The 26,179-nt window shown below is 40.1% G+C and overlaps 1 protein-coding gene across 4 annotated transcripts in view; it reads right to left on the reverse strand.

Annotated features, from left to right (window-relative positions):
* The window catches only part of LOC126184856 (pancreatic triacylglycerol lipase-like), a 452,695-nt gene that overhangs the window by 102,271 nt on the left and 324,245 nt on the right, over nt 1-26,179 (reverse strand). For 2 of the 4 annotated variants that reach the window (XM_049927464.1, XM_049927466.1), the window contains exons 3-4: nt 11,717-11,851; nt 9,004-9,084 (exon numbers count right to left, since the gene is read on the reverse strand). In XM_049927464.1, coding sequence (XP_049783421.1) covers nt 9,004-9,084; nt 11,717-11,837 — 202 coding nt within the window. In that variant the 5' untranslated portion in view covers nt 11,838-11,851. Of the gene's footprint in view, nt 1-9,003; nt 9,085-11,716; nt 11,852-19,711; nt 19,828-26,179 lie in introns of those variants that run through there. The other 2 variants (XM_049927465.1, XM_049927467.1) reach the window with 2 other exon arrangements.

Here is a 26,179-nt window from a genome sequence, read left to right on the forward strand (position 1 = left end):
AACAACATTTTAATACATACTGGAGGGTACAGAAAAAAAGCATCAAAAAATTCTCCAATTTTCGTGAGTGGTTTTAGGCAAAACAAACCCCACTGGCTGTAGCTTTAAGGGAAAAAAAGTTTAACAACGTATTCAGTTCTTTACTTCAATGGAAATTCGAAATAGTCAAAATTTAACTTTTATTATTTTTTAAATATTCGAAATATAAATGAAAATACAATCAAGTGAAACAAAATATGCAGAAAAATTGAAAAAATGGCACTTGCATTTTTCAATTTATATCGTTAGACGTTACACTTGAAAAGAACAAAGCAAGGTGTTGAGTACTCAGTGGAGTTCCAATTGTGAAGCCCAACTATCACTCAAGAATGAACCACATGGTTTTAAACTTATTTTGAATGGTGGATTAGCCGTAGTTCATGTTGATCTCTGAACCCCATCCAAAGATCCTCTTCGAAAAATACTCGTTGCAGATTAGTACTCTCAAACATTTCTCTCTCTATTCTGGTACTTTCCTCAAATATGACAATGTATTCATTAGAAAATGATATTCCGTATCTTCTTTTCGAGAAGTTGAATTCCTTTCCTTGAACATTTGTATTTTTTGTTCTTCAAACGTAATGAATTTTTTAACCGCAGTGGCATTATTCATCTTGCCAATTTTTTTTTTTTCTGAGGATTAGCGAAGTTTTGTGGTGGCGTAGTTTCATTCGTTGTGTTCTGGGCTGATTCGACAGTTTGTTTTTGTAATTCTTGTTCATCTTCAGGGGAATTAGGGGAAAATGTAGTAGTTGAATTCTGAGTATCTGCATCGATTGTTGTCTCGCTCGGGACATTACCCTGCACTTGTCTTTTTTGAAATTGGTCCTTAAAAATTTCATGCTTTTGAAATGGGCCCCATTTAGACTCGTCGATGATTCTTCCTTCGTCTGCGCTCCGTTTTTTTAGGATTCTTGCTCATTTCCTTGCGAAACATGTCCCTCAAACCTCGCCACTTAGTTTTGGCTGCATCGCCTGCAATTAGCAAAAAATAAAAAAAATAAAAAAAACTGATCAATGTTTTCAATTGTGACCTAGTGTTATATTGGTGTTTTGAATTATTGTTTTAATGTCCATGTTGATTTATTGTATAGTAGTTGTTTCTTATTGCAGATTTCTATCAACTGGGATGACATTCCGAGCACTAAGCTTCACCAACAAAATTTCACACTGTGCAGTTCGAACCATAGTTTACGAAACATGCCAAGCTATACTGAAGCGCTTCTGCGGTATACACATGTCTTTGCCTACTACAGACGAATGGAAAACTGTCGCGAGTGACTTCACAACAAATGGTATTGCCCCAACTGCATCTGTTGCATAGACGGGAAATAGATTCGCATGAAATGCCCCAAACAAACAAGGTCGATATATTTCAAATACAAGGGCTATTTTTCCGTTGTGTTGTAGGGACTATCTGGTGCATATTAAAAGTTCATTGCTAATGAAGTTGGGGCTGACGGTAAGCAAAGTGATGGGGCAACTTTTTCAGATTCAAATGTGTATCAATGGTTTGAAGCAAACACTTCAAACATACCAGAGAACGAAAATATTCCGTCAACCGACATTTCAGCACCGTTCGTTCTGTTGAGTGATGATGCTTATCCTGTAAAAACTTATTTATTGAAACCACATACAAGACAAAGACTTACCATTGAAGAAAGGATTTTCCATTATAGACTATCAAGAGCTAGTTAATGTGTCTTTGGTATTTTGATAGCCAAGTAGAGGTGTTTACAAACTGAGCTGCAAATCGATCCAGATAAAGTAGACATCGTAGCTAAATGGTTTGTCTTTTGCATAACTTAATCAGCGGTAAGAAAAGTCCTACCTCCTTTCATATTCCTGAGGTGGACTTTGAGCCCCTACACAATGTGCTTGTTTCACAGAGGTATAATATTACGGAAGAAGCACGAATGAGGCAAGAGAAATCTTGAAAAATTATTTTGTTAGTCCAGCAGGTGAAGTTCTGTTTCAGTACAAGCTACTGTAATAATCTTTAGCTGTAGAAGTCATGTTCTTGATGGATAAAATGTAAAAATTAATTCTAAGTGTTTATGTACCTAATTAATGTAAACCCCACATCCAAATAAAAAAAATTGTACTAATTACTAGTATCGAGTTCTGTAGCAACTTTCTCCGACTTTTGTAGTGAACTACCCTTGTTATGACAATGTTTGTTTCACATATCCCACAAGTACATGTTCTCGTACACAAAAATGATCAATTTATCGTTATCCATGGTGAAATAACCAAATCACTCTGAATTCAAATCACGAAAACACCCAAAACAGACGCAGGTCGCACGAAAAAATCAAACTTTTTAGAACGCTCAACTGATTCTGACGACGTAGTGCATCTCCTGGCGTGTTCGTCGCTGCCAGTGTAAACACTCTCATTGGAAAACAGCCATTTGTTTCTTCGGACGAATGCATCAGAACACATTTTCGACTAAACTCGCATCCACAGAAGCGCCTTCGGTTTCAACAAGATACTCTGCCAGCTGTTTCTCAATAGTATCAGAAAGTTCAGGCTTATGCCCAACTTCTAAGAAAACTCATTCTTCAGGTGACATATCACTATGTACAAATCGCTGAAGTGTCGTCTGAGGTACAGTGAACGCATTTACTGCTTTTCTTAACCCTGTCTGCTTTTTCTTTAAGGTAATTATACCTTAACTAGCACTTTGCTTCTTGCAGTGTGCAACGGTATGCAATATTATCACTTTTTCTCCTACACTTTAAAAAGTGTTTGATTCATTTAGAGCAAAATATGTTATAAATATCCCAGTAGATGGCACTGTCTTCCCGAATGAAATTGTCAGTTCTATTCTTTGTAAGTTGGCACCACACTTGTGTCTAATATGTTGGTAGTGGGAAAAGGAAGTTGCATTCAGTTCACTTGCTAAATCATGGTTTCTTGTTCTCTGGTGTTTTTACTGCTACATGCATGTTTTTGGGGGCAATTTGCATCAGTTTTGAGTCAGTCTAGCTTAAACCAGTGCGGTCATTCTTAAAAATGAGTAAAATCAAGTACTTTTTCTTTATGCTCATTAGTAAAAAGAGGAAGGCTTAAGAAGCAGAAGTTGCCGAATCTGCACATGAAAGATTCAGATTAAGAATCGCCCAAATATTGGACACTTGGAGAAAAATGACTTTTGTTAGAGAAACAAGTGGGCGTACGTCAAGAATAAAATGTTAGGCTGTAAACTGTGCTCCGATATCTGAAGTCCAGCCGTCGATAAACGAATAGCCTTGAAAATTTCAGTGGAGTGGCCAAATGGTAAAATCAGTAATTTTGGAGAATGCTGGAAACAACAAGTAACGTCACTGAGAAGCAAACACACAATCACAATGGGTGTGTGGGGCACAAAGAATGCCAAAAAACTTAACATATGAGAGACAAATAAACATTGGAGAACTTTTTCTCAAATACTTTGCCTAATGATAAAGAAATAACAGAAATTATTTTTCGAACCACTTATAAAGTTGTGAAGAAAAATCAATCATTTAACAACCAATAAGACTAAATAAGTTTACAGGCACTTAACAGTGGTGGGATGGATATATTCTTTGTTCTACAAATGCATGCACTAATACTGTGAGCCACATCGCAAAAGAAATAGGAAAACCGTTAGTACACAATATAGTGCAGTCCAGAAACAAAGTGTCATTACTTATTGATGACTCAGCAACTAAGTAACAGATCCACTTTCTTAGCTGTTATTCATTTAGTTTACTCGAACTTTCAGCTCCAGTGACTCTTTTCTTTGATTTAATAGAATTATTAAATGTAACTGCAAATGGAATTCTAAATTCTTTAATTATTCATCTTGAGGATTTATGACCCTCTAAAGATTACTTAAAGGAGTATTTATTGTCTATAACTTGTGATGTTCCAGCTGGGCTGTTTGGTGTGCTTAATGGTGTAAGGAGGTACTTTCTAGGAGCAGGTAGTAATAATTAAAGGTCAGCCACTCACAGAGGTACAATGTGGGCTGTAATTATTGCATGGCAGCGAAACTTGGTAAATATTCTGGTGGGTCAATGCGGAACCGATTTACACTGGAAAAAAATTAGTTCTAATTTTGGCCACCAGGTGCAAATCTGGCACTGTGAATGCAAGAACGGCTTATAGAAAAGTTTCCATACGTAACGGACTGGGAATAGGAAGTGGACATAAATAGACAAGCAAGTGAGAAAGACATCATGTTGATTTTATTATTAAGTGCCACTTACACAATTTGCTCATTATGAGCACCGGTGGCGTCGTCAGGATGCTGCAACTGTAAAGCAATGTGATCAATAGTTGCTCGCAGCAGTTCCAATGGAATCTGAGTAACACGTTCCTGTATACTGGCCCCCAGATCAGGTAGAGATTTAAAGTGCCCCTGGTAAACATGTTCTTTAAGATATCTCAAGAGCCAAAAGTCACATGGATCCAGATTAGTTGATCTTGCAGGACATACATCTTGAAAACCTCTGGAGATAACACGTTCATGGAAAGTGGCATTCGCAGATCTTTCACTGGATGAGAAGCGTTGCCCCATCTTGTACGAAACAGTGGTTTCCATGCAGTTGTGCTCTTTCCAAGCAGGAACCACATGCTGTACAAGAAAGTCTCGGTAACGTTCAGACATCACAGTACCCCTGACAGATCATCTGGGTGTATTCTCTTCAAAAAAGAGCGGACCGAGGATAAAGATGCTTGTGAATCCACACCACATAGCCACATACACCGAGTACAATGGCTCTTCGTGCACAACACGAGGTTTCACAGCACCCCAAATTCAGCAGTTCTGTGTATTCACTACACCCTGTAGTGTAAAATGCGCCTCGTCACTCCACAGAATATTGTTCGGCCACATGCCATCAACTTCTATCCACGTCAGAAACCGAAGAGTAAATTCAGAACATTGCCGTGGATCATGAGGTTTCAGTTGCTGCACCGTCTGCGCCTTGTACGAGTATCAGTGTAAAATAGACCGAAAAACTTTCCGTACTGTTGACCATGGGATGGACAATTATCGTGACACTGCTCTAACATTACCACTACCCAGAGCACGTGCTGAATGGTCAGTTACAGCAACAGAAACTTTGTCAATTATTTCCATCGCGATAGGACGCTTTCCTCTTCCAAGTGCCACACCAAGCTCACTCGTGTTTTTGAATTTCATTATCATCATCATCTTTAAACCGTTTACGAAGTAAGACCTCTCCTCAGACCTTTCAGTCGGCGATACTCTCTCTATCCATCACTGTAATTGCTGCCGTTCACATAAAACTGTTTCACTAACAGCAGACGGTCTCTCTTCTAGACAGCCGTATCGTTCGCTCACATTATGGCTTGTCAAATGACAGCTAGGATGTCATAACGTAATACAAACTGCGCACGACGTCAGATTTGCACCTGGTGGCCACAAGTGAAACTAATCGGTTTCGCATTAACGCACTGGCATATCTATCAAGTTTCGCTGCCGTACTATAATTACACCCCACCCTATACCTTCGCGAGTAGCTGCACTTTTATTACACTACTGGCCATTAAAACTGCTACACCAAGAAGAATTGCGGCCGTAATAACGGCCTTGATACGTCTGGGCATTTAGTCAAACAGAGCTTGGATAGCGTGTACAGGTACAGCTGCCCATGCAGCTTCAACACGATACCACAGTTCATCAAGAGTAGTGACTGGCGTATTGTGACGAGCCAGTTGCTCGGCCAGCATTGCAGTCGAACATTTTCTGTATCCAGAAAGACCCGTACAGGACCTACAACATACGGTCGTGCATTATCCTGCTGAAATGTAGGGTTTTGCAGTGATCGAATGAAGGGTAGAGCCATGGGTCGTAACATATCTGAAATGTAACGTCCACTGTTCAAAGTGCCGTCAATGCGAACAAGAGGTGACCGAGACGTGTAACCAATGGTACCCCACACCATCACGCCGAGTGATACGCCAGTACGGCGATGACGAATACACGCTTCCAATGTGCATTCACCGCGATGTCGCCAAACACTTATGCGACCATCATGATGCAAAACAGAACCTGGATTCATCCGAAAAAATGACGTTTTGCCATTCGTGCACCCAGGTTCGTCGTTGCGTACACCATCGCAGGCGCTCCTGACTGATGCAGCGTCAAGGGTAACCGCAGCCATGGTCTCCGAGCTGATAGTCCATGCTGCTGCAAACGGCGTCGAACTGTTCGTGCAGATGGTTGTTGTCTTGCAAACGTCCCCATCTGTTGACTCAGGGATCGAGACGTGGCTGCACGATCCGTTACAGCCATGCGGATAAGATGCCTGTCATCTTGACTGCTAGTGATACAAGGCCGTTGGGATCCAACACGGCATTCCACATTATCCGTATAACCCACCGATTCCATATTCTGCTAACAGTCACTGGATCTCGACCCACGCGAGCAGCAAGTCGCGATACGATAAACCGCAATCGCGATAGGCCACAAACCGACCATTATCAAAGTCGGAAACGTGATGGTACGCATTTCTCCTCCTTACACGAGGCATCACAACAACGTTTCACCAGGCAACGCTAGTCAACTGCTGTTTGTGTATGAGAAATCGGTTGGAAACTTTCCTCATGTCGGCACGTTGTAGGTGTCGCCACCGGCGCCAACCTTGTGTGAATGCTCTGAAAAGCTAATCATTTGCATATCACAGCATCTTCTTTCTGTCGGTTAAATTTCGCGTCTTTAGCACGTCATCTTCGTGGTGGAGCAATTTTAATGGCCAGTAGTGTATAATCATCCGGTTTTATTTTCTGGCATTATGCTAACCATCGCCTTGAATTGTCTGTTACTGACACAGTGAACAATGTGGCAGGAGTTCAAGAGTTTTATGAACAAATTTAACGTAACGTATCATTCTTCACCTAATAATCCTAGGGAACTGCAGGCTTTTGCAGTGACTCTAGAACCTCAAATTCTTAAAGTTGGCACAGTTTTAAGCACTCACTGGGTTGAATCTCACTTTCGCACCGTTTCTGCAGTGTGGCAAGACTCTTAAGCCCTTGTCCATCACTTTCTGGAGGCAAAAGATGACAGTAAAATAAGCAGAACGGATTGGTTTGTTTATGATGGTCTTTTGAGAAAAATAACGTAATGCGAATTTGGTCTTCTTTTCGACCTCACGTGTGCTGCTCTCCAAGAACTTAGCGAAGTAAGTCTAGTTCTAAAAGAGAGAAATAGTGACTTGTACAAAGGACATAGGAGGATAATGAGTATAGTCCAAATTTTGATGGAAGAATTGAAAATCCCGGTCCATACTACTGTATCTGTCTTGAAGGTAAGGAGACAATGCAATTCAAAAGGATTCAAGTCAGCAGTTAGGTTATCTAGTTTTTATAGAAGTCTGAAAGAAGTGGTTGAAAAGCGTCTGCTTCAAGGAGATGACGCTGTTTTGCCTGAATGCGCCGAGACTTTAGATTGCAAGTATTGGCCAGAAAATCATGGGAAGCATCTGGCATTTGGTGAAGCCAAAATTAGGGAGTTAGCCTGCAAATTTCGCTTAAATGAAAGAGCAGTTCGTGGTTTCTGTGTATATCTTCAAGGAAATAAATTGCCAGGTGTACTACTTCCTCCGAAGCACACTTTGGGCACAACTGCAATATCTTTCACCGAATGTGAAAGGGGTTTTCCTCAAATGATTGTTATAGTTACTACTTATAAATCATCTACGTGTACAGACAATAATCTGCGCTGATGTTCATCAAGATGGTATGGTATCCTCTCATTCAGTTCAAACCTAACAAACTGGTAGATTCACGGCTGCGTCCAAATCATTATTCTGCAGTTGGATAGCAACAGCAAGAAGAGGTCTAGAAACCATGAGTGTACATAGGAGGATATGTTATAATCGTGGAAGTTACTGGAAAAACATTTTCTTTGTGAGTACCGGCATCTTTTTTTTCCTTAAAAAGAAAAAAAAAACCTGGCCTTAACCACGTTTTCAGCATCCAACTTCTTCAAAATAGCACCTGGCTACCGATCAGTTTGCTTCCGTGGCATCTAAAAACAGACACAAAACGAATTAGAAGTAATTTATGTGATGTGGGTATTGTGGAAACGTTTCCACAATACTAAGTTACGCAAACTTTCGCTTTATCCACACATTTGCCATGTTAAACCTCGGTATGTTACATTAAGAAATTACTGCATTTATTAAAATCTGACTGAAGCCTGTCAGAATCTCCCTTTTACCTTACTTTATATGTATTTCTGACGTAAATAAAGGTAACAACAAGATAGGTAAACAAATTTGACACCAAAAACTTATCTCTAAAAAAGGTTTAGAAAATACGCGAACTTAAACTAAATCATTGTTACCGTGTCTGTTGCTCAGCTGACTATATCGTAACAAATGGAAACTACTGCAACAGTTTCCTGTTACCCTTGCTAGCGTGCAGCACTTTACAGGCCAGACACTCGACGTTTCCACAGTACCCACACGTCTCGATATTTACACCCCTACCTATATGTGGTTGTTCATTATATTTATTCGCGAAATTCAAGTTGTAAACAACGACATGCTCAGAGCTTATGAGCATTTCACATAAATTCCTGAACCACAAAAATGCTGTAACAGATGTTAGCTTTTAACGGTTCATGCATCATATATGTTCCAACTTCTGTTGAATATTTCTTGAGAATGACAAACAAATGTATGGATAATGTTACTTCCTTGTCAGTATTTTTCTGACTTATTTACTATTCTTGATTATCAGAATACTATTACACAATTCAAGAAATTGATTTAGTCTAAATTCTGAAAATCTTCTGTTAATGTATTTGTGGTTGTCTTGAAAATACAGAGCATTGGAAAATAAATTGAGTAGAGTTTGATAATCGTAGTAATAAAAATCTATAGATGATATCTAGCAATAAATTTTTAAGCAAATTTTTAATACAGTAACTATGCAGATTGTACAATGGTCAGAACTTACGGGATATGTCGAGAAGTTCAGCTTGACTTTCTGTTCCATATTCTGTTGCCTCTGATGTGTTTTCCAGAGAGGAACTACGATCTTCCATTAAGAGAGCAGCATAAAATATAAAAACAATGTGTAACTAAACAGTAGCTAAACAAGGTAATAAAAACCAGCTGTCTTTGAGAGCGCTGAAATGCGTAAGTGTGATATTACCCTTGTCTGCTTATGACATTGCTTTGTGAAAAACGCCATATTTTGATATTGTAATATGATTCCTCTCCTGTAATATATATGTTTCTATTGCTCCATGTTTACTGATAAATCTTGTGTGCTTGATCTGGAATAATTTATTCTGCACATTTTTCATCCTCCAATTCTGTATCTTTGACCACCCCATAAATATAATTTGTGATTCTGCAAGCGCTAATTTCAATTCCCAGTGTTATCTTAGTGCTAGCAATAGAACCACAGTTTATATCATTAGGAAATATAAATTAAATTATAGTTGAAATAAAAACATTAAATTCTTAACATTGGAGATGAAGCTCAGAGTAAAATAATGTAACTGTAGTATCATGAGAATATGACATCATTCACAGAGGAAGCATTGAACAAAGTTTTGGCATGTAGAGCTACAAAAGATGTTGAACACTGTAGTTTTATTTTCAAAACTTGCGATCTTAAGCGAAAAGCACATTAGGACCACATTTTTCTGCTGTTACTGTAGAACTGTGTGGGTGTTATCGAAAAGCGAGTTCAAAAGCTTAACTACGAAATTCGTTTTCTTATTTAGGATTCTATCCGCTGTTCAAGAGTATCACTACAGAGTCTCATTCGCGCAAACCAAGTTGACACTCAGTGCTGCGGCTCATGAGAACGACTGTAAATTGGAAATGCCTTTACGGTCGCTCCCATCAGCCACCGCTCCGAGTGTCGGATTGGTTTGCGCGAGAATATTAGTAATTATTAGGGCATGGATTTTTGTGACATAAAAATAATCATAATATGCACAAAAATATACTCTTATAACTAAAGATTTACAAAAATATATATAACAACATAAAAATTTGACCTAACAGTATTAAAATAAGGTAAAATTTCAATTGCAAAGTAAATTAGTAAGTCTGTTTATGACAGTGAACTATTTATTTAAGAATAAAATGCACGTGAGAAGCAAGCTAAACTATGGAATTTGATACTGTGCCATGCATTTTACTAACGTTATCAAAACATAGTGAACCTATGATTTTTTTGTAAATCCTCATTTTTATTTCAATTTATGAGTTCTGAGTTGCGAACTTACGCAAAGTCTGAAATAGAAAAGGTTTACTATTGTCATTCGACAAAGCCCTACATTTTGAAAAAAACATTTTTCTACTTCAGCTGACACAAGAGGAACATAGATTCAAATTCTATTGTACATTTTACTAAGTTTAAATGACTAACTGAGAACTTTTTACCTAACAAAATTGTTGAAATGGAACAGTGTGCTGACATTCCCTTCTTTTTTCTAACACCTTCCCGATTTTCTTTGACATTTCTTTTCTCATTTTATCACAAACAGTTTCTAATTTATTCACTTTTTTTCACTTGTTCTAGCTGCGTCACTATTGGCATTTCTGATTGCTCCAAAGCAGTTATGACACCAGATATAAATACAAAATTTTATTTTCTGCACGAAAGTTTGCCTGAAATTTCAGCATTAGAAATTAATTCTTGAGCTAGTTCATTTGAAGAGGCTTCACTGCTATCGAAGAATCAATGACGTTTTTTACAACGTTGAAGTTCTGGCAGTAATCGTTGTAGGCATCAATCCAGGAACTCCATTTGTCAAGATGGGAGATGGTGATAAAGAAATGTCTGGAACTAACCACTTAAATGCTGCGTTTTTGACACACGCAATAAATTTGTCAACATCACTGAATTTATTACGAACTCTGTAACTCTGTGTAAAGCTCAGCTAAACAAGTCACATGTACAATTTTACCTCATAATGCTTTCACCATATAAGACACAGCATCCGCCACGAACAGTAATGCATTGTCATGCTGAACGCTTTCGAGCGCTACAGTCTGGAACCGCGCGACCGCTACGGTCGCAGGTTCGAATCCTGCCTCGGGCATGGATGTGTGTGATGTCCTTAGGTTAGTTAGGTTTAAGGAGTTCTTAGTTCTGGGGGACTGATGACCTCAGAAGTTAAGTCCCATAGTGCTCAGAGCCATTTGAACCATTTTTTTGTAGCGCCTAGAACCCCTCGGCAACCGCGGCCGGCAGGAAGACGCAACTCAACCGTTTACGAGAAAGTCAAGTTTGAAAATTTTAGACGTTCTTATATACTTTCTATGATCGCTTGCTCTCTCGGATGCGGACTCTTAATACTAGCGACCATGCAAAGTATATAAGCACGCGTAACATTTTCAAACTCGATTTTCTGGAAACGGCTTAAGAGTTGCGTCCTCCTGTTTACGGATGTGGAAGTCTTTGTCGAGTCCTACAAACGCTATCAGTATGAATGAGCTCGGTGAGCAGAAGTTCGTACCGCCCCCCTTGTCAGCGCATACCACCGACATTTGCACTATAGTGCATATATTTTCAGTGCAATACAGCTATAAAGATATATAGGAGTAAACAAAGGTCATGCGAAATACAGGACGACCGGGGCTACGGTTCACTTTGTCCATTAATGTCAGTCGGGCAGTGTTGTTCCCAAACAGGTGTGTGTACTCACATGGCAGCCAGGGGATGTTGACGAGCGTCTGCAGGCGATCGGCGCGGGCCCAGTCGAGGATGCCGGCCACAGCGAAGGGCAGCGCGCCCACAGCCAAGGCCGCCAGCAGCACCGCTCGCATCGCGCTGCTCCGCCCTGCGACAACCGACAACACGTCTGCTTTCTTAACTCTGGTTTTGTGCGAGGGTACCCGTAGCTGATATCTCGACTACAAAAGACACGTCGTACTTCAGTTGTCTGCTTAGTTCCGAATGACAACGTCAGAGGACCAACTGGTAATGGGTCCCACAAGGCTCCATCTTAGGGCCCTTACTTTTTCTTGTGTATATTAATGACCTTTCATTAGAAACATCACCAAATGCCCAGTTCATTCTGTCTGCATATGATACAAACACTGCAATAAATAGCAAATTAATTTTAGTTTTAGAAAGATCGTTTAATGAAATTTTCAAAGACGTTAATAAATGTTTCCTAGCTAAATCATTGTTACTAAATTTTGAAAAGACACACTATATGCAGTTCAGAACTTTTAAAAGATTTCCTCCCAGTATATATCTAAAACATGGCAAATGATTAGAACAAGTTGACAGTACTAAGTACTAGGGATTCCAGATAGACAATAAATTCAATCAGGAGAAGTACACCAAAAAAACTGCTGAAGTGCCTAAACAAATTTTTATTTGCAATGCGTTGCGATAAAACACGGATGATACAAAAACAGAAGAGCTAGCACACTTCGTTCACTTTCAAGCGTTAACATCACACAGGATCATTCTTTGGCATAACTCATAAAGTAAAGCTAAAATTTTCTGCGCCCTAAAGCATGGAATTGGAATTGTCTGTTGTGTGAACTCAACGATGTCCTGAACTAGGGATACTTTCTACTTCCCAATATATTTATTCCTCAACGAAATTTATCGTAAATAGTGTAACTCTTTTTTTTAAACCAACACCTGAGTTCATGGAATCAATACTAGAAATAGAATAATCTACAGAATTATTTAAAGTCACTTCCTTTTGGTCCAGAAAGGTGTCCACTATTCAGAAACACATATTTTCACTAACTTGCCAGCAGCAATTTAAAATTTAACAAATATCAAAGTTCAGTTTAAGAGTAGAGAATAGGATTTAATAGTATCCCACTGACGAATTGCTTAGCAAAATCGATTCATGGAGATATTACTAATAATACCAAATAACGTGAATGCTATATCAAATGTGGCTTCCGCACATCTTCAGTGTAGTAACGTGATCAATGCAAATAAGTGTTCTAAACTGACTTTTGAATTTGATGATGTGTGGCTGCAGTAGCCTCAGGATTATAATACGCATCTTAGCGTAAATTGACGTATTTTGTGAAAAGCTTGTTATTACCTCTTAAATGAAGATATGTTAAAGATTTTTTTGAATTATTCCAAATCCATGAGGACAATTTTACGTAGACTCTGTAGAAGCAATTCTAGTATAACTTCTCTTGTAAATTTATATTATGTATTCGTGTTTAATGACATGTTCTACGACCTGAAGGATCTCCTCCCCACGGAACTATGGAATAGAAACTACCAGTGTGTTTCAAAAGTCCGGGAACACTTTGAAAAATTTATTGTAACCGAGTGAGTAGCATTACAAAGTAACAATATATATAATCTGAAAGAGTAACCTTGTAAAATTTTTTTTCGTGGCAGTTTTTATGTGTAGTTCCTTGTACCATCGCTAGATGGTGTCAAAATCGAGATGGCGATTTCTGGAGTGTAGAAGAGTTTATGCGTGCTAGAATTTGACAAAACAAAGAGTGCAACGGATTTCCAACGAAAAGTTAGGACGAAGTATGGGAAAGCAGCACCACCCAGAAAGTCAATCTACAGTCGGGTTGTGAAGTTTGTTGAAGCTGGATGTTTGAGTGACACGAAGAGAGATGGTCGGCCAGGTGTGAATGCAAATGACACTGAACGAGCGAGAGAAGCTTTCACAAGGAGTACAGCAAAATCTCTACGTAGAGCTTGGCGTGAGCTGGAAGTGACAACAACGAGCGGGTGGCGTGGTTTGCGAAAAAAAAAATTGAAACCATACAGACTACAGTTCGTGTGAAAGTTATATCCCAAAACAAAGATCAGCGATTCGAATTTTGCTGCGCATCGCAGGTCAAAGATTATGGTTTTGCGAATTCGATAATTTTTCTGACGAGGCAACACTGCATACAAATGGGAAAGTAAACAGCCACAATTGTAGTATTTGGCGAAACCCGCATAACATTACTGAACACGGGCGAAATTCTCCGAACGTCAATGTTATTAATGCCGTTGTCTCACAAGAAACTATACGGGCCGACTTCCTTCCCCATCCTTCTCTAATCCGATGTGACCGATGACCTCGCTGTTTGATCCACTCCCCCAAATCAATCCACCAGCCAAATAAAGGACGTAAAGGACAAGTTTCGAATCTAATCCAAAATCAAAGTGTGCATCGGCATATCAATGTGTTATTTGGAGGCAAAAAGATAGCAGCCGTCATTAGTAGATACTGCATTCAACCTGCCGCATACAGCTTTAAGCGCTAACGACATAGGTGTCGATAGGCAGTCACTTTGATGACATTTCTCTTTAAGGAAAGTACATCCACGCTTAAGTTGAGCAGCATTAATCAAATATTGAAAATTTAGGCAATGATTCTTGTAACCCTTCATTTATTGGAGGTAAACAATTCGAAATAAAGAATTTTATGATGATAAATAACTCCAGTTTACCTATTTGAACGAAACCCACACATCAAAAAGCTGTATAAATAAAACTATTACCTAAGGAGGTGGCGCAGTGGTTAGCACACTGGACTCGTATTCGGCAGGACGATGGTTCACACCCGCGTCCGGCCATCCTGATTTACGTTTTCCGCGATTTCCCTAAATTGCTTCAGGCAAATGCCGGGATGGTTCCTTTGAAAGGGCATGGCCGACTTCCTTCCCCATTCTTCCCTAGTCCGATGCCACCGATGACCTCGCTGTTTCATCCCCTCCCCCCAAATCAACCCACCAACCAAATAAAAGTCTTCCGAAGACCAAGTTGATACCTGACGTTCGCTTTTGCGCAACACCTACCAACATAACAAAACACAAAATTTGATTGTTATCTATGCATCCCTACTCCCTAACATAGTGAAAGAGCTGGAACATGAGATTTAAAACGAAAAGAAGAGAAAACTGTCACAAAGTTGGATTGAAAGAAAAAAATGCATCGAATCTTCAGTGTGCTTATGGAGTAACACGCAGCTGATGTCCTTAAATGTAAAACTGTCCACAGTGAGAATGTCAATAAATTACTTCAGTTTTCAGTCACAAAAGTAAGGGCTGAACTTCAGCGAACCAATACTCGTCTAAGAAACTACTCGTACATATCTGAAAAAATGAAATACCACATTTGACAACCGAGTCAAATGATGTACATAAAACTGATATTTATAATTTGCTGTTTCATATTCTACTCTTAAACGTCCGATATTGCAATCGTCTGTTTCAACTAAGTGATTACAGCTAACTTGGGTGTTTAGTTTTGCAGAGGGGACATTTTACATTGCACAGGTATCACTTTTCATGTAAGCAGTAACTGATACTCATATACGATCTTCCACTTTCATCTCCCGAAGATGTAAATTTTGTTCTTTTTGCACATGATGAAAGTGTAGAAATAAAATGTAGTAGCAGTCCTCTTACTGAAAAGGCAGCTAATGAAATATTCGGAAACATTAAAATATATTTCAAGGCGAATGAATTATCTCTGAATTTTGACATGACGCAGTACTGTGTAGAGTGCAATATTTCTCACAGAACTCCACAAGCTATTAAAATAAAATAATTAAAAAAAACACGATTCCCAAACGAAAACGCACAGGAAGTAGTAAGTGTTAATTTAGTGGAACTATAGATAAATCACAATCTTAATTGGAAAATCTGCTGCCTGAGATTAGTGAAGCGCCCTAGATCAGCGTTTGCAATTAGCACATTTTTTGCTATAAGTGTTTTAAAAATAGAAAGAAGTGATTTATTTTGCATGTTCCTATTCATTAATGAGTTATGAAATATGTTTTTGTTGTGAAATTCCACTTAACTCCACTTATACGCTCGGTATTTTCAGAACACAGAAGTGCATTATAAGAATTATTTATAGAGGTAATACTAGAACATTATGAATACATTTCTTCGAAAAAGTGCTATTTTGACTACTATTTTATAGTATACGTATTAATTAATGTCCTTTGGCAATACCATTATTACTAATACTTCAGCGAGTTAAAATTAGTACACCAAAGAGTCAGTCACATGGGTACTTGCATTCAACTACTTACCAGAGCGTACTGAATGTCGTGTGAATAACATGGTGGAGCTTTAGACGGAATTAAAGAGCTTTCTTTTGGGCAACTACTTCCACTTCATTTAGAATATTTTCACAGAAACTCTTAAATTTAATGTCAGATTGTTTTATACTCGTAATTAGTGCAGTAATACAAGAGTCTTTCGTAACATAAAGTCATTTTACTGTACTGTACCTAAATTAAATGAACATCTTTGACTTACTTCCACATCGACGAGGCAATTCTCCGTGGAATCCATGGCATACGACTAGTAAATATAATTGTGCTAACGAGCGCAGCTGCCTGTCCACAAGGAATAGAGAAGACTAAGATGAGAGAGCGGAGAGAAGGTGGACTATTAATTAACTCCACTAAGCAGATGGTGCTTAGAATTGGCCAATTGATACGGGGGTGCAATTCGATAGTTTGTTTTAAACTTGATAACACTTCTCGGCTACAGTACTTTTCTCCGAACACGATTAGCTACTAAATCACTTGCTGTTGAACTAAATTATTGACGTACCCACTATTTTCATAAAGTTTTTCGTCTATTCTAAGCACACGATGTATTCAGAGAGCAGACTTCACAATAAGTTACGTTCTAATGTTTTCCCTGACTTTCATCCTGATGCGTACAGAAACGCGAACACGGTGATGATATGTTTATAGCACACACCCGTGCCAGAGGCGGGCGCAGCTTTGAGGGGGGACGTATGAGAAAATACACGGGCACATAAAAACTCATGTATGTTTTACTCTTTGAGAGATTATTGAACCAAATTTTGCACATGTCGTTGTTGTACTATTGGCTACAATCTGAAGCTTTATCATTTTTTGTCAAATAATTTGATCTTGACGTTGGTGTATACCTTTAGAAGACATACTATGACATGAGGAACATTTTCTGAAAGGTTACTTAGCCCTTTCAAAATATGGTAGGCTATACATTATGACGCGGTACCACACCCAGAAAACTTTTATGTCGACTGACTCTGGTCGCGGAAGCCTACGCAGTTATGCAAAATAGAAGTTGCGGGGAATGTCCAAATAAGATTTTATCATCATTTATGCTAGAAACATGTACCTTAATGTTAGCCACAACGCACATTTTGTGTTTTTGGTCTTCGTGTGGCTCTTCTAGTCTGGTCTTTCTGGCGTGCGCTTTTGCCAATATCCTTCACTGACATTTCAGAACTGCCAATACGCAGATCGTCAACCTTCTTCAATGTTTTTCAGTGAAGTAATGTGCATCAAGTCCTAGTCTCATGAGGGTCCTGATTGTTTCAGTGTTACCATCATTCAACATCAGACAAGCATCATATGAGAAAATTTTAATAACAGTAGATGAGCAAAATGTCATCTTTGGGTGCCCCTTCTAAATGAGGTTATAAAAACCTTAGTTCGGGTTTTGTGTTTTTTTTTTTTTTTTAATACTAGTTCCATGGATCATGAATACGATATTTCGTAATGATGTGGAACGAGTCCATCATATGTGCATTACTTTAAAAAAATCAGAACTAATCGCATCGTAAATGGGCTCACAACCTTCTAAATTCAACAAATATCCTCTCTGATGGCAGGAAATAATAAAATTCGCAAACACGGACAGAGTTGTGAAGAAAAAGGGGCATGATACTCCTGCTCACATTATTCGTAGCATGAATTAGTCTCTGAAAATTGGAGACAGTATCTCTAACAGGCTACAGAGCTATCCGATGTTAAAAATTTCAATATTTTGGACAAGTTTTACGTGCATCCCTACGTAAGCGGCAGCAAAGTTACCCACACACTACGAAGGCCGACGTCAATACGTCGCGCGGCGTTTAGTTGGACGCCACGTAGATGCCTCGGAGGCGCCATGATGTCTGCCAATTTATCTTTCATTGACTCCCTCTTACTTCCCTCATCATTATTCAACACAAACATCACACTACACACACCCTTTACAGTCACCTACACTTGTCAGATGCACTTAAATACACAATTCACGAAGGAAACAGGCCATTGTGCTCTACAGACGGAAAAACCTTTGCAGTTCGGCAGCTGAACCTGACTTTTGGGATCTCCTAGCCAACAGAACCATACTACGTTACATTTTGGTTATTGATGACCCATTCTCTAACAAAGTTGCAGAACTGGAAACTGGTATTTCCCGCTTATAACACCAGGACTGGCTAACAGCTAAGAGAAAGTGTTTAACATAAGTTACCACAAAAATTGCGTAAATATGTACACTTACAGGTAACTTCCTCCATATTCACAGAATAATGGGTATATCACGAGCGCAGTGACTGTATTACGCACTTAATTTTAATAACACTTGATGCAACACCCAGCGACAACTTATTCAATGAATTATCCTCTCTTTTTTATTATTTTTTTTTCAACTGCACATCTGTTTCAGTGACCCTGTGTCATAGAGGACTTACCGAAAGAAATCAAACAGAAGAATAAAATATGGAACTAAGAACGACCAGGGTGCAAATAACACTGAAAACGACAATAGTGATAAACTGACAATATAAGAATTAAGTTTATTTTAAAACTCTTAATAATGTATAAGAAGAGTGAAAGGATTCTCTCATGACCGATTGGTAGGAATGATTTTGGGAACACCATGAAAAACCAAAACTGGGATGTCTCTTCATACGCGCAAATTTATTCCTTCCCGCTGCTTTGTCCTGGCTTACAACTGTCATAAAACAAGCAAGTAAGCATATATGAACAATTTTCACCTCATTTCAGTGAATTACAGTTCCATAACACAATAGAAAATTAAAGCATTCCTACTTGTCACAAGCTATCAACTTCAATTAGAAAGAAACTCCTGCGAAAACATATTAGAAACACGTGTTAGAGAGTGGCGCAGGCTTCTTTTGAACAGTACTTCAGTGCTCGCAACGTAAAGATCATTTCTACAGCTTGAAATAAAGATAAAGTTCTCATAATCGAGTTAACGTAATGCTATATCAGTGTAAGAACGCTCAGTTCGTCAATCAGAGGCCTTCAGCTTGGTGAGTCAATAACACATGGGGTATGGATGACTCTCTTTTGAGATGAAAATGTTCTTACAGTTTGAACTAATATATCGTAAAATATAATTTCAGATGATCTCTAAAAATGAAAGCCTACGAAGTCATTTCATTTTAAATTTCTGCTTTGTACAATCGTCGCCCATTTACGTAATACCGAATTATTCCACAGATCTAACTGGTCAATGCATACAAAACGTCTGGAGGTATAAAGACTGCTTCATCTTAAAATCATACGATGTCACGTAGAATGGAAAGCGATGGACCAATTTTCCACACACCTGAGCAACTAACCGGTTAGCTCGATTAAAAACTCTCTAAATAGCGTGTACATACTTTTTCTTTTAAATGTGGGTCGAGTATAGATGTATTATAGATAGACAGATATTTAAAGACTAGGATTTAGTTCAGAAGGATAAAAATAGTGGCAAAGGGATCGGTAGTGTCTTTGGTTCAAAAAATCGTCAGTTCGTTGGCCAGGTTTGATTCCAGAAAACAAAAGAAAAAGAAAAAGCAGATTATGTTGAACTGCCTCGATAATGCACTGGACCAGACGTTTTTACATCATACTTATGTCGCTTATAACAAATTAAACAAAACAAAAAATTACAATTTCACTTACTTTTAGCTTAGCCCAAGAATAATTGTAGTAACTCTTTGGATACGTCATTAAAATTATGACACGCTACGAATATCAGTGCACGATTAGTTCTTATGTGGCGAGGGGAAAACAATGAACTTGTCGCATACTAACTGAATTAGTTCCTAGTTCTCTGTGATATATAGCTTTTCTCTAAGGTTACTAGAGGCGTGGTGCGATAAAGGAGCTAGATTACATTAATCAGCAGCTGTCATAACGCTGAAAGCTTAAAGCGCAAGAGAGTCATATTTATTTGTATTCCTGGAATCACCGCTAGCTTTACTGAATCATAAGACGCACTCATAGCGTAACACATGAATCATACGCCCAGCCTGATGATATCACAGGACTAAAAGAAACAGCCTTAGTTGTTGGGTCATTCACTGATTTCGTGGACGAACTAGAGCAAGCCGATAACACTTCACACTTCAAATTACGCAATAAACTGACTCACTGGGTTAATTACATTTGTATAGCTGACAAAATACGTCACGCAAATCTGGGAATCCACGAAGCTTCATCTTGGCACTACGCTCGGAACATTCAGTTGCAGTTCTCATTTGGCAGCGGCTGGTAATGAGTGAACTTAATGTTGATGAGCTATAATTTCTTTGTTGAAGTTTGTACTTCTCAAATACTGCATCCGAATCAGACGGAAAGCCGGCCGGAGTGGCCGTGCGGTTCTAGGCGCTACAGCCTGGAGCCGAGCGACCGCTACGGTCGCAGGTTCGAATCCTGCCTCGGGCATGGCTGTGTGTGATGTCCTTAGGTTAGTTAGGTTCAATTAGTTCTAAGTTCTAGGCGACTGATGACCTCAGAAGTTAAGTCGCATAGTGCTCAGAGCCATTTGAGCCACAGATGGAAAAACGATTAGGGCTTAACGTCCCGTCGACGAGGAGCTCATTATAGACGGAGAACTACCTCGGACAGGACAATTATGGTGAAGGAAATCCGCCTAAATAGATTTAGGGCAATCACAGAAAACCTAAACCTGGACGGGGGCAAGGGTAGTTGAACTTCGGTCCTGTAGTACATCGGTCGACTGCGCCATCTCTCGGACATATTGCTCACAGACTGGAAAGACAACGTCAATACATCGCGCGCTATAAACTGAAAACCAAACGGAGAAAAAACTGTTTGCAGAATCTGAGATAAAAAAGAGTTAAAATATCAGGCGCTGACTGCATTCCGAGTATCTGTAACGTAACAGCTGCAACAGATCAATCCCGCTCTACATATAACAATATTAGGTTCCGTAAATTTTCTATCGTGAGTTATTGACCAGTATGGTGTAGAGCAGGCATGGGCACCCTTTGGTGACAAGCGGGCCTCATTCACATACTTACTTAACCTGCTAGCCGCCTCACCACGTCACGTTAGAAAAGTGCTCCTAGTGCATCAAGTCAAACTATAGCGTCCGTGACGTTAATATTTAAGGGGTAACGCACCGATATGAATGGCAGTGCTTTCCCGACACGCCACGACAACAATTTATGTCTCAAAGCACACGTCTTTTAGAGTACACTCATTTCAAGTTCACCCCATCTTCAGAAATTTACATTTAGTTACGGGTCACGAACATTGTTTCTTTAGTTACGACGTTTCACAACTACTGTTTTAAAAATTTCCGTTGCAGCATTCTACAGCGTCGTTAGTAAAGAAACAATGGCCACGATATCTGAAGACAGGAACCTTGAAATACAGGGTGATTCAAAAAGAATACCACAACTTTAGGAATTTAAAACTCTGCAACGACAAACGGCAGAGCTAAGCACTATCTGTCGGGGAATTAAGGGAGCTATAAAGTTTCATTTAGTTGTACATTTGTTCGCTTGATGCCCTGTTGACTAGGCGTCAGCGTCAGTTGATGCTAAGATGGCGACCGAAGGTGCTACTGTAACTGGACTACAGTATCTGGAGATGTTAGATAATTGGCTGTTCCCTCAGCTCGAACAAGAAGCACAACAATTCATATTTCAGCAGGATGGAGCGCCACCACATTGGCACTTATCTGTCCGTAACTACCTGAACGTCAACTACCCGAGGCGATGGATCGGCCGCCAGGCAGCCCGTGACAGAGCACTTCATCACTGGCCTCCAAGAAGCCCTGATCTTACCCCCTGCGATTTTTTCTTATGGGGGTATGTTAAGGATATGGTGTTTCGGCCACCTATCCCAGCCACCATTGATGATTTGAAACGAGAAATAACAGCAGCTATCCAAACTGTTACGCCTGATATGCTACAGAGAGTGTGGAACGAGTTGGAGTATCGGGTTGATATTGCTCGAGTGTTTGGAGGGGGCCATATTGAACATCTCTGAACTTGTTTTTGAGTGAAAAAAACCTTTTTAAATACTCTTTGTAATGATGTATAACAGAAGGTTATATTATGTTTCTTTCATTAAATACACATTTTTAAAGTTGTGGTATTCTTTTTGAATCACCCTGTATAATCAAGGAAAAATAAAAGCCTGCAAAAGCATATGGTTGCAGCTAATCAATAATAAATTACCTTCAATTTTAGCAGTTTTAGACGTCCACAACGTACAAGAACTGTTTACTAATGTTAATACGAGAAAGAAAAGGAAAACATAAGGCAATGAGGTAGGCAATACCAGCCAAAAAAGCAATTTTGAGTAACTTCGCGACTTGTGGACAGAGGTAAGTCATTCTAGGGTTTGAAATGTAGTGTGTTAATACCCACAAACACTATTAGCAATCAGTTTTTAAATATTTGCTCAAAAGTAGTTTTGATGACTGATCGAATAGCCGTGGATTGTTTCTGTAATACCAACTAAACATTAACTGATCAGCGTCATAAGCTGCAAACCAGAGGCGAGTCGAGCGTCGGTGGAAATATCCGAAAAGGCGTCCCTCGCGGAGTACTCGTACAACGTGAGTGCGTCGCTCTCCCATGAATTTCGGCCGCAGGCCGGGTTGAGTGGTGTAGAGCATTTTTCAGTGAAGTGGATATAGAGACTGGAGAGAAAGATTTATTGTAAGATTGTAAGCAAGGTAAAGACATTTGGATTGCAGTGCGGCTGTGTCCTCGTAACGTGACCTTCAGCTGTGAAATCTACCCCATCTACGATAGACAGCTGATATTCTAGCGTGAATTATAGAGGAAACAGATGAGTAACTTCCATGAACTGTGTATACCTGGTCTGCCATTGGCAGGTGTCTTGTTGCTGGACATCTATAAGGCACTCTACCTACCTTGTGTCTTTTAGGAGAGCATTAATAACGGGTTCAGATACGTGAAAATTGGTTCCGGATGCACAAACGTTCTCCTCAATGGGCGAGTCCCGATTTTCTGAAGACAGTGATACGTTACCAGCCAGCCAGTCACTGATGCGTGGGCACACTACTGGCACTTGTCTGTGTCTCTCTAACTCTATGGTCACTTTACTTCAAGTCATTACCAACGTTCCAGCTTTTATGGACCCGCCGATGCGACAAATGCAACAGTTAGGGGAACCCGTGGAGGGTCGGTGCGACGTCAAACGCAGACCTCTCTTCCCGGAGTCCCATGGAAGCTCAGTAGCTGTAGACTAATGTCCGCAACAGTTTCTTCTAGTTAATTCTGGCGGTAATGTGTCAGGCAGCAACACCACTCTGTCGATTTCGCATGCACGATAGGTGAGTCTGTCCTAGGCAGCTCAAATGTCCAATTACGTGGCAACCTGGCTGCACACATCATTTACAAGTATCAGCTACACGTAAATTCCGTCTTCCGACGATACTGTGCATTTATTTTAACCTGTAATGACTTTTTAAATATTACTGTTACCACCAAACGGGGTCGTCCTTGAGTGATGATTTAAGAAGTTATTTGGCTACTGGTGTCTTTACCACCTTCATTTATGATTATTACAATTGTTCAGCCACTTAAAAAATTCATGTTGAACGTTTGCACTTCTCATTACATTGAACAGCAGTCTTTTGTAGCTTATTTTTCATGTACGGATAGTTTGTCTGTGCTAGACAGTCTTGCCATGACGACGGTTATCAATCGCTACGCTTCCAAGCCTTGTCGAAGAACGGTGGGCGCAGCAACGTAGATGGCACACGGAAGTATGATGTTAAACGATTCACATAATAGCAGGGAGGAAATAGTTAAGCATGTACATACACTGCTTTAATGAATATAACTTGCCTTAAATGAGGATGGTTCAAATGGCTCTGAGGACTATGGGACTTAATTTCTGAGGTCATCAGTCCCCTAGAACTTACAACTACTTAAACCTAACTAACCTAAGGACATCACACACATCCATGCCCGAGGCAGGATTCGAACCTGCGACCGTAGCGGTCGCGCGGCTCCAGACTGTAGCGTCCAGAACCGCTCGGCCACTCAAGTCGGCTAAATGAGGATGAAAATGAGATAATGAACGTAAGTGGGAGAAGAAATTCGATATTCCCCGCATTAGCGATATACCGCTGGACTCAATCAGCGTGGTTAATTAAGTATGTGTAGCGTTACAACGTATACGTAGCGGGAAGAACACAGAAAGACAGTTCTAGGGAAACAAACTGAAAGAGAGAAGTGGAACGATTATGTTGGATCAGTAGTATATGAAGGAAATACCAAATATTGATTTGCTGGTCTACGCTCGAGCGTTATACTGTGTCTACGAAATAAATTGCTCTCAAAATCATTTTATAGCCCACAATGGAGTGCTACTCAAGTATCTGGTCTGACTAACGCGGAACACAAAGTACACAGAAAGAGGAGCGACCAAACTGTTCTCCTCGCGAGAAAACGCCAAGAAATGAATATGGTATATGTTATGAGTGTAGCGGAGACGCTATGAAAACTTAAGAAGTACACAGCCGGAAAAAAATTAGTCCACCCTTATAGAAGCTTCCAATTCACACAAAATTTATTGTTGTAACAGTACATATGGTGCACATGAAATGATTTGATATACAGATCAATAGCACAAGTGGTTCTGAGGTACCAGGTATCGACCCATGCTGAAGCACCCATAATAGTATGTGGTGTAACCTACACAGGCGGAAATACATGCGCTGACTCTGCCATCCAGTCGATCGTACAGATGGTGAATACTGTCCTGAGATACGTTATGCCACTGCTGCTCGACATGTTCATGCAATTCTGTAAGAGTTTTTGGATGACGAGTCGCAAGAGTCACTTGTCGTCGAATGATATCCTACACTTACTGGAAGTTGCTGCACATGTTGCAAAGAACACTGAATTCCATCGGCAGTGTGTGGGCGTGCATTATCCTGTTGGAGCAACACATCACCTTCCTGTTGCAAGAACGGGTCATACAGCAATCTGCACGTACTGAGCGATGGTTACCGTCCCCTCCAGAAACACCAAAGGTGAACGAGAGTTGTAGCTTATACCGCAGACCATAAGGTCTGGGATGTGGCCAGTGTGTCTTGGAAAAGTGCGCTCTACCAGACAGCGATTACCAGGTCTACGTCTTATGCTCAGACAACCTTCACTTGCTTAGAGGACGAATCTGCTTTCGTCACTGAAGACTACAGTGCGTCATCTATCTTCCAAATGATCCTCTGACGGCACCAGTCAAGCCATCCACGTCATTGCTGTGGCGTGAGTGGAAGACGGGCAAGAGCTGTGCGTGCATGTAGTCCCACTGCTAATAACCAGTTCGCAACAGTTCGGTGTGACACGTCTGGGCTCACAAGCCCCCTTACCTGTGCTGTGGTAGCTGTACAACCTGCCACAGCTGCCCTTACAATATGACGATCCAGGGGGCGCCTGTGATGCGCGGACGTCTAGAACTTCGTCTAGGGATGTGAAAATGTTCGTGACCACTGATACCAGCATCGTTGCGAAACTGACGCAGCACGTCCAAATTGTGTGGCAATTCTCCGAAACGACCGTCCCGCCACTCGGAAGGCCACTATTTGACCCTTTTCAAACACACCCAGGAAGAACGAGTGCGTCTCCGTGGTATGATTGCCTGCTTGCATCACAAGTTTGCACCAGACTGAGGCTTCTGGAGCCGGCCGCTGTGACCAAGCGGTTCTAGGAGCTTCAGTCTGGAACCGCGCTGCTGCTACGGTTGCAGGTTCGTATCGTGCCTCGGGCATGGATGTGTGTGATGTCCTTAGGTTAGTTAGGTTTAAGTAGTTCTAAGTCTAGGGGACTGATGACCTCAGATGTTAAGTCCCATAGTGCTTAGAGCCATTTGAACCATTTGAGCCTTCTGGCTGTGAACATTCCCAATTAAAGGATAGATACAGATGGCGCTCTGGTATCTATGCCACTACGCTATCTGTTGGCGGAAGACGCTGAAACCATTATCAGTACATCTGCTATCACCCAGGTGGCACATGTCGTCATAAAATCAAAATCTACGTCTTCTTTCCAGGTGTACTATTTTTTTCCGGCAGCGTATTTCGCGCATACCTACTCAATAAATTCTAAGATTCGAATTTCCGAACAGTATCTA

The sequence above is a fragment of the Schistocerca cancellata genome, chromosome 4, assembly GCF_023864275.1.
Source record: "Schistocerca cancellata isolate TAMUIC-IGC-003103 chromosome 4, iqSchCanc2.1, whole genome shotgun sequence".
Taxonomy (NCBI): Eukaryota; Metazoa; Arthropoda; class Insecta; order Orthoptera; family Acrididae; genus Schistocerca; species Schistocerca cancellata.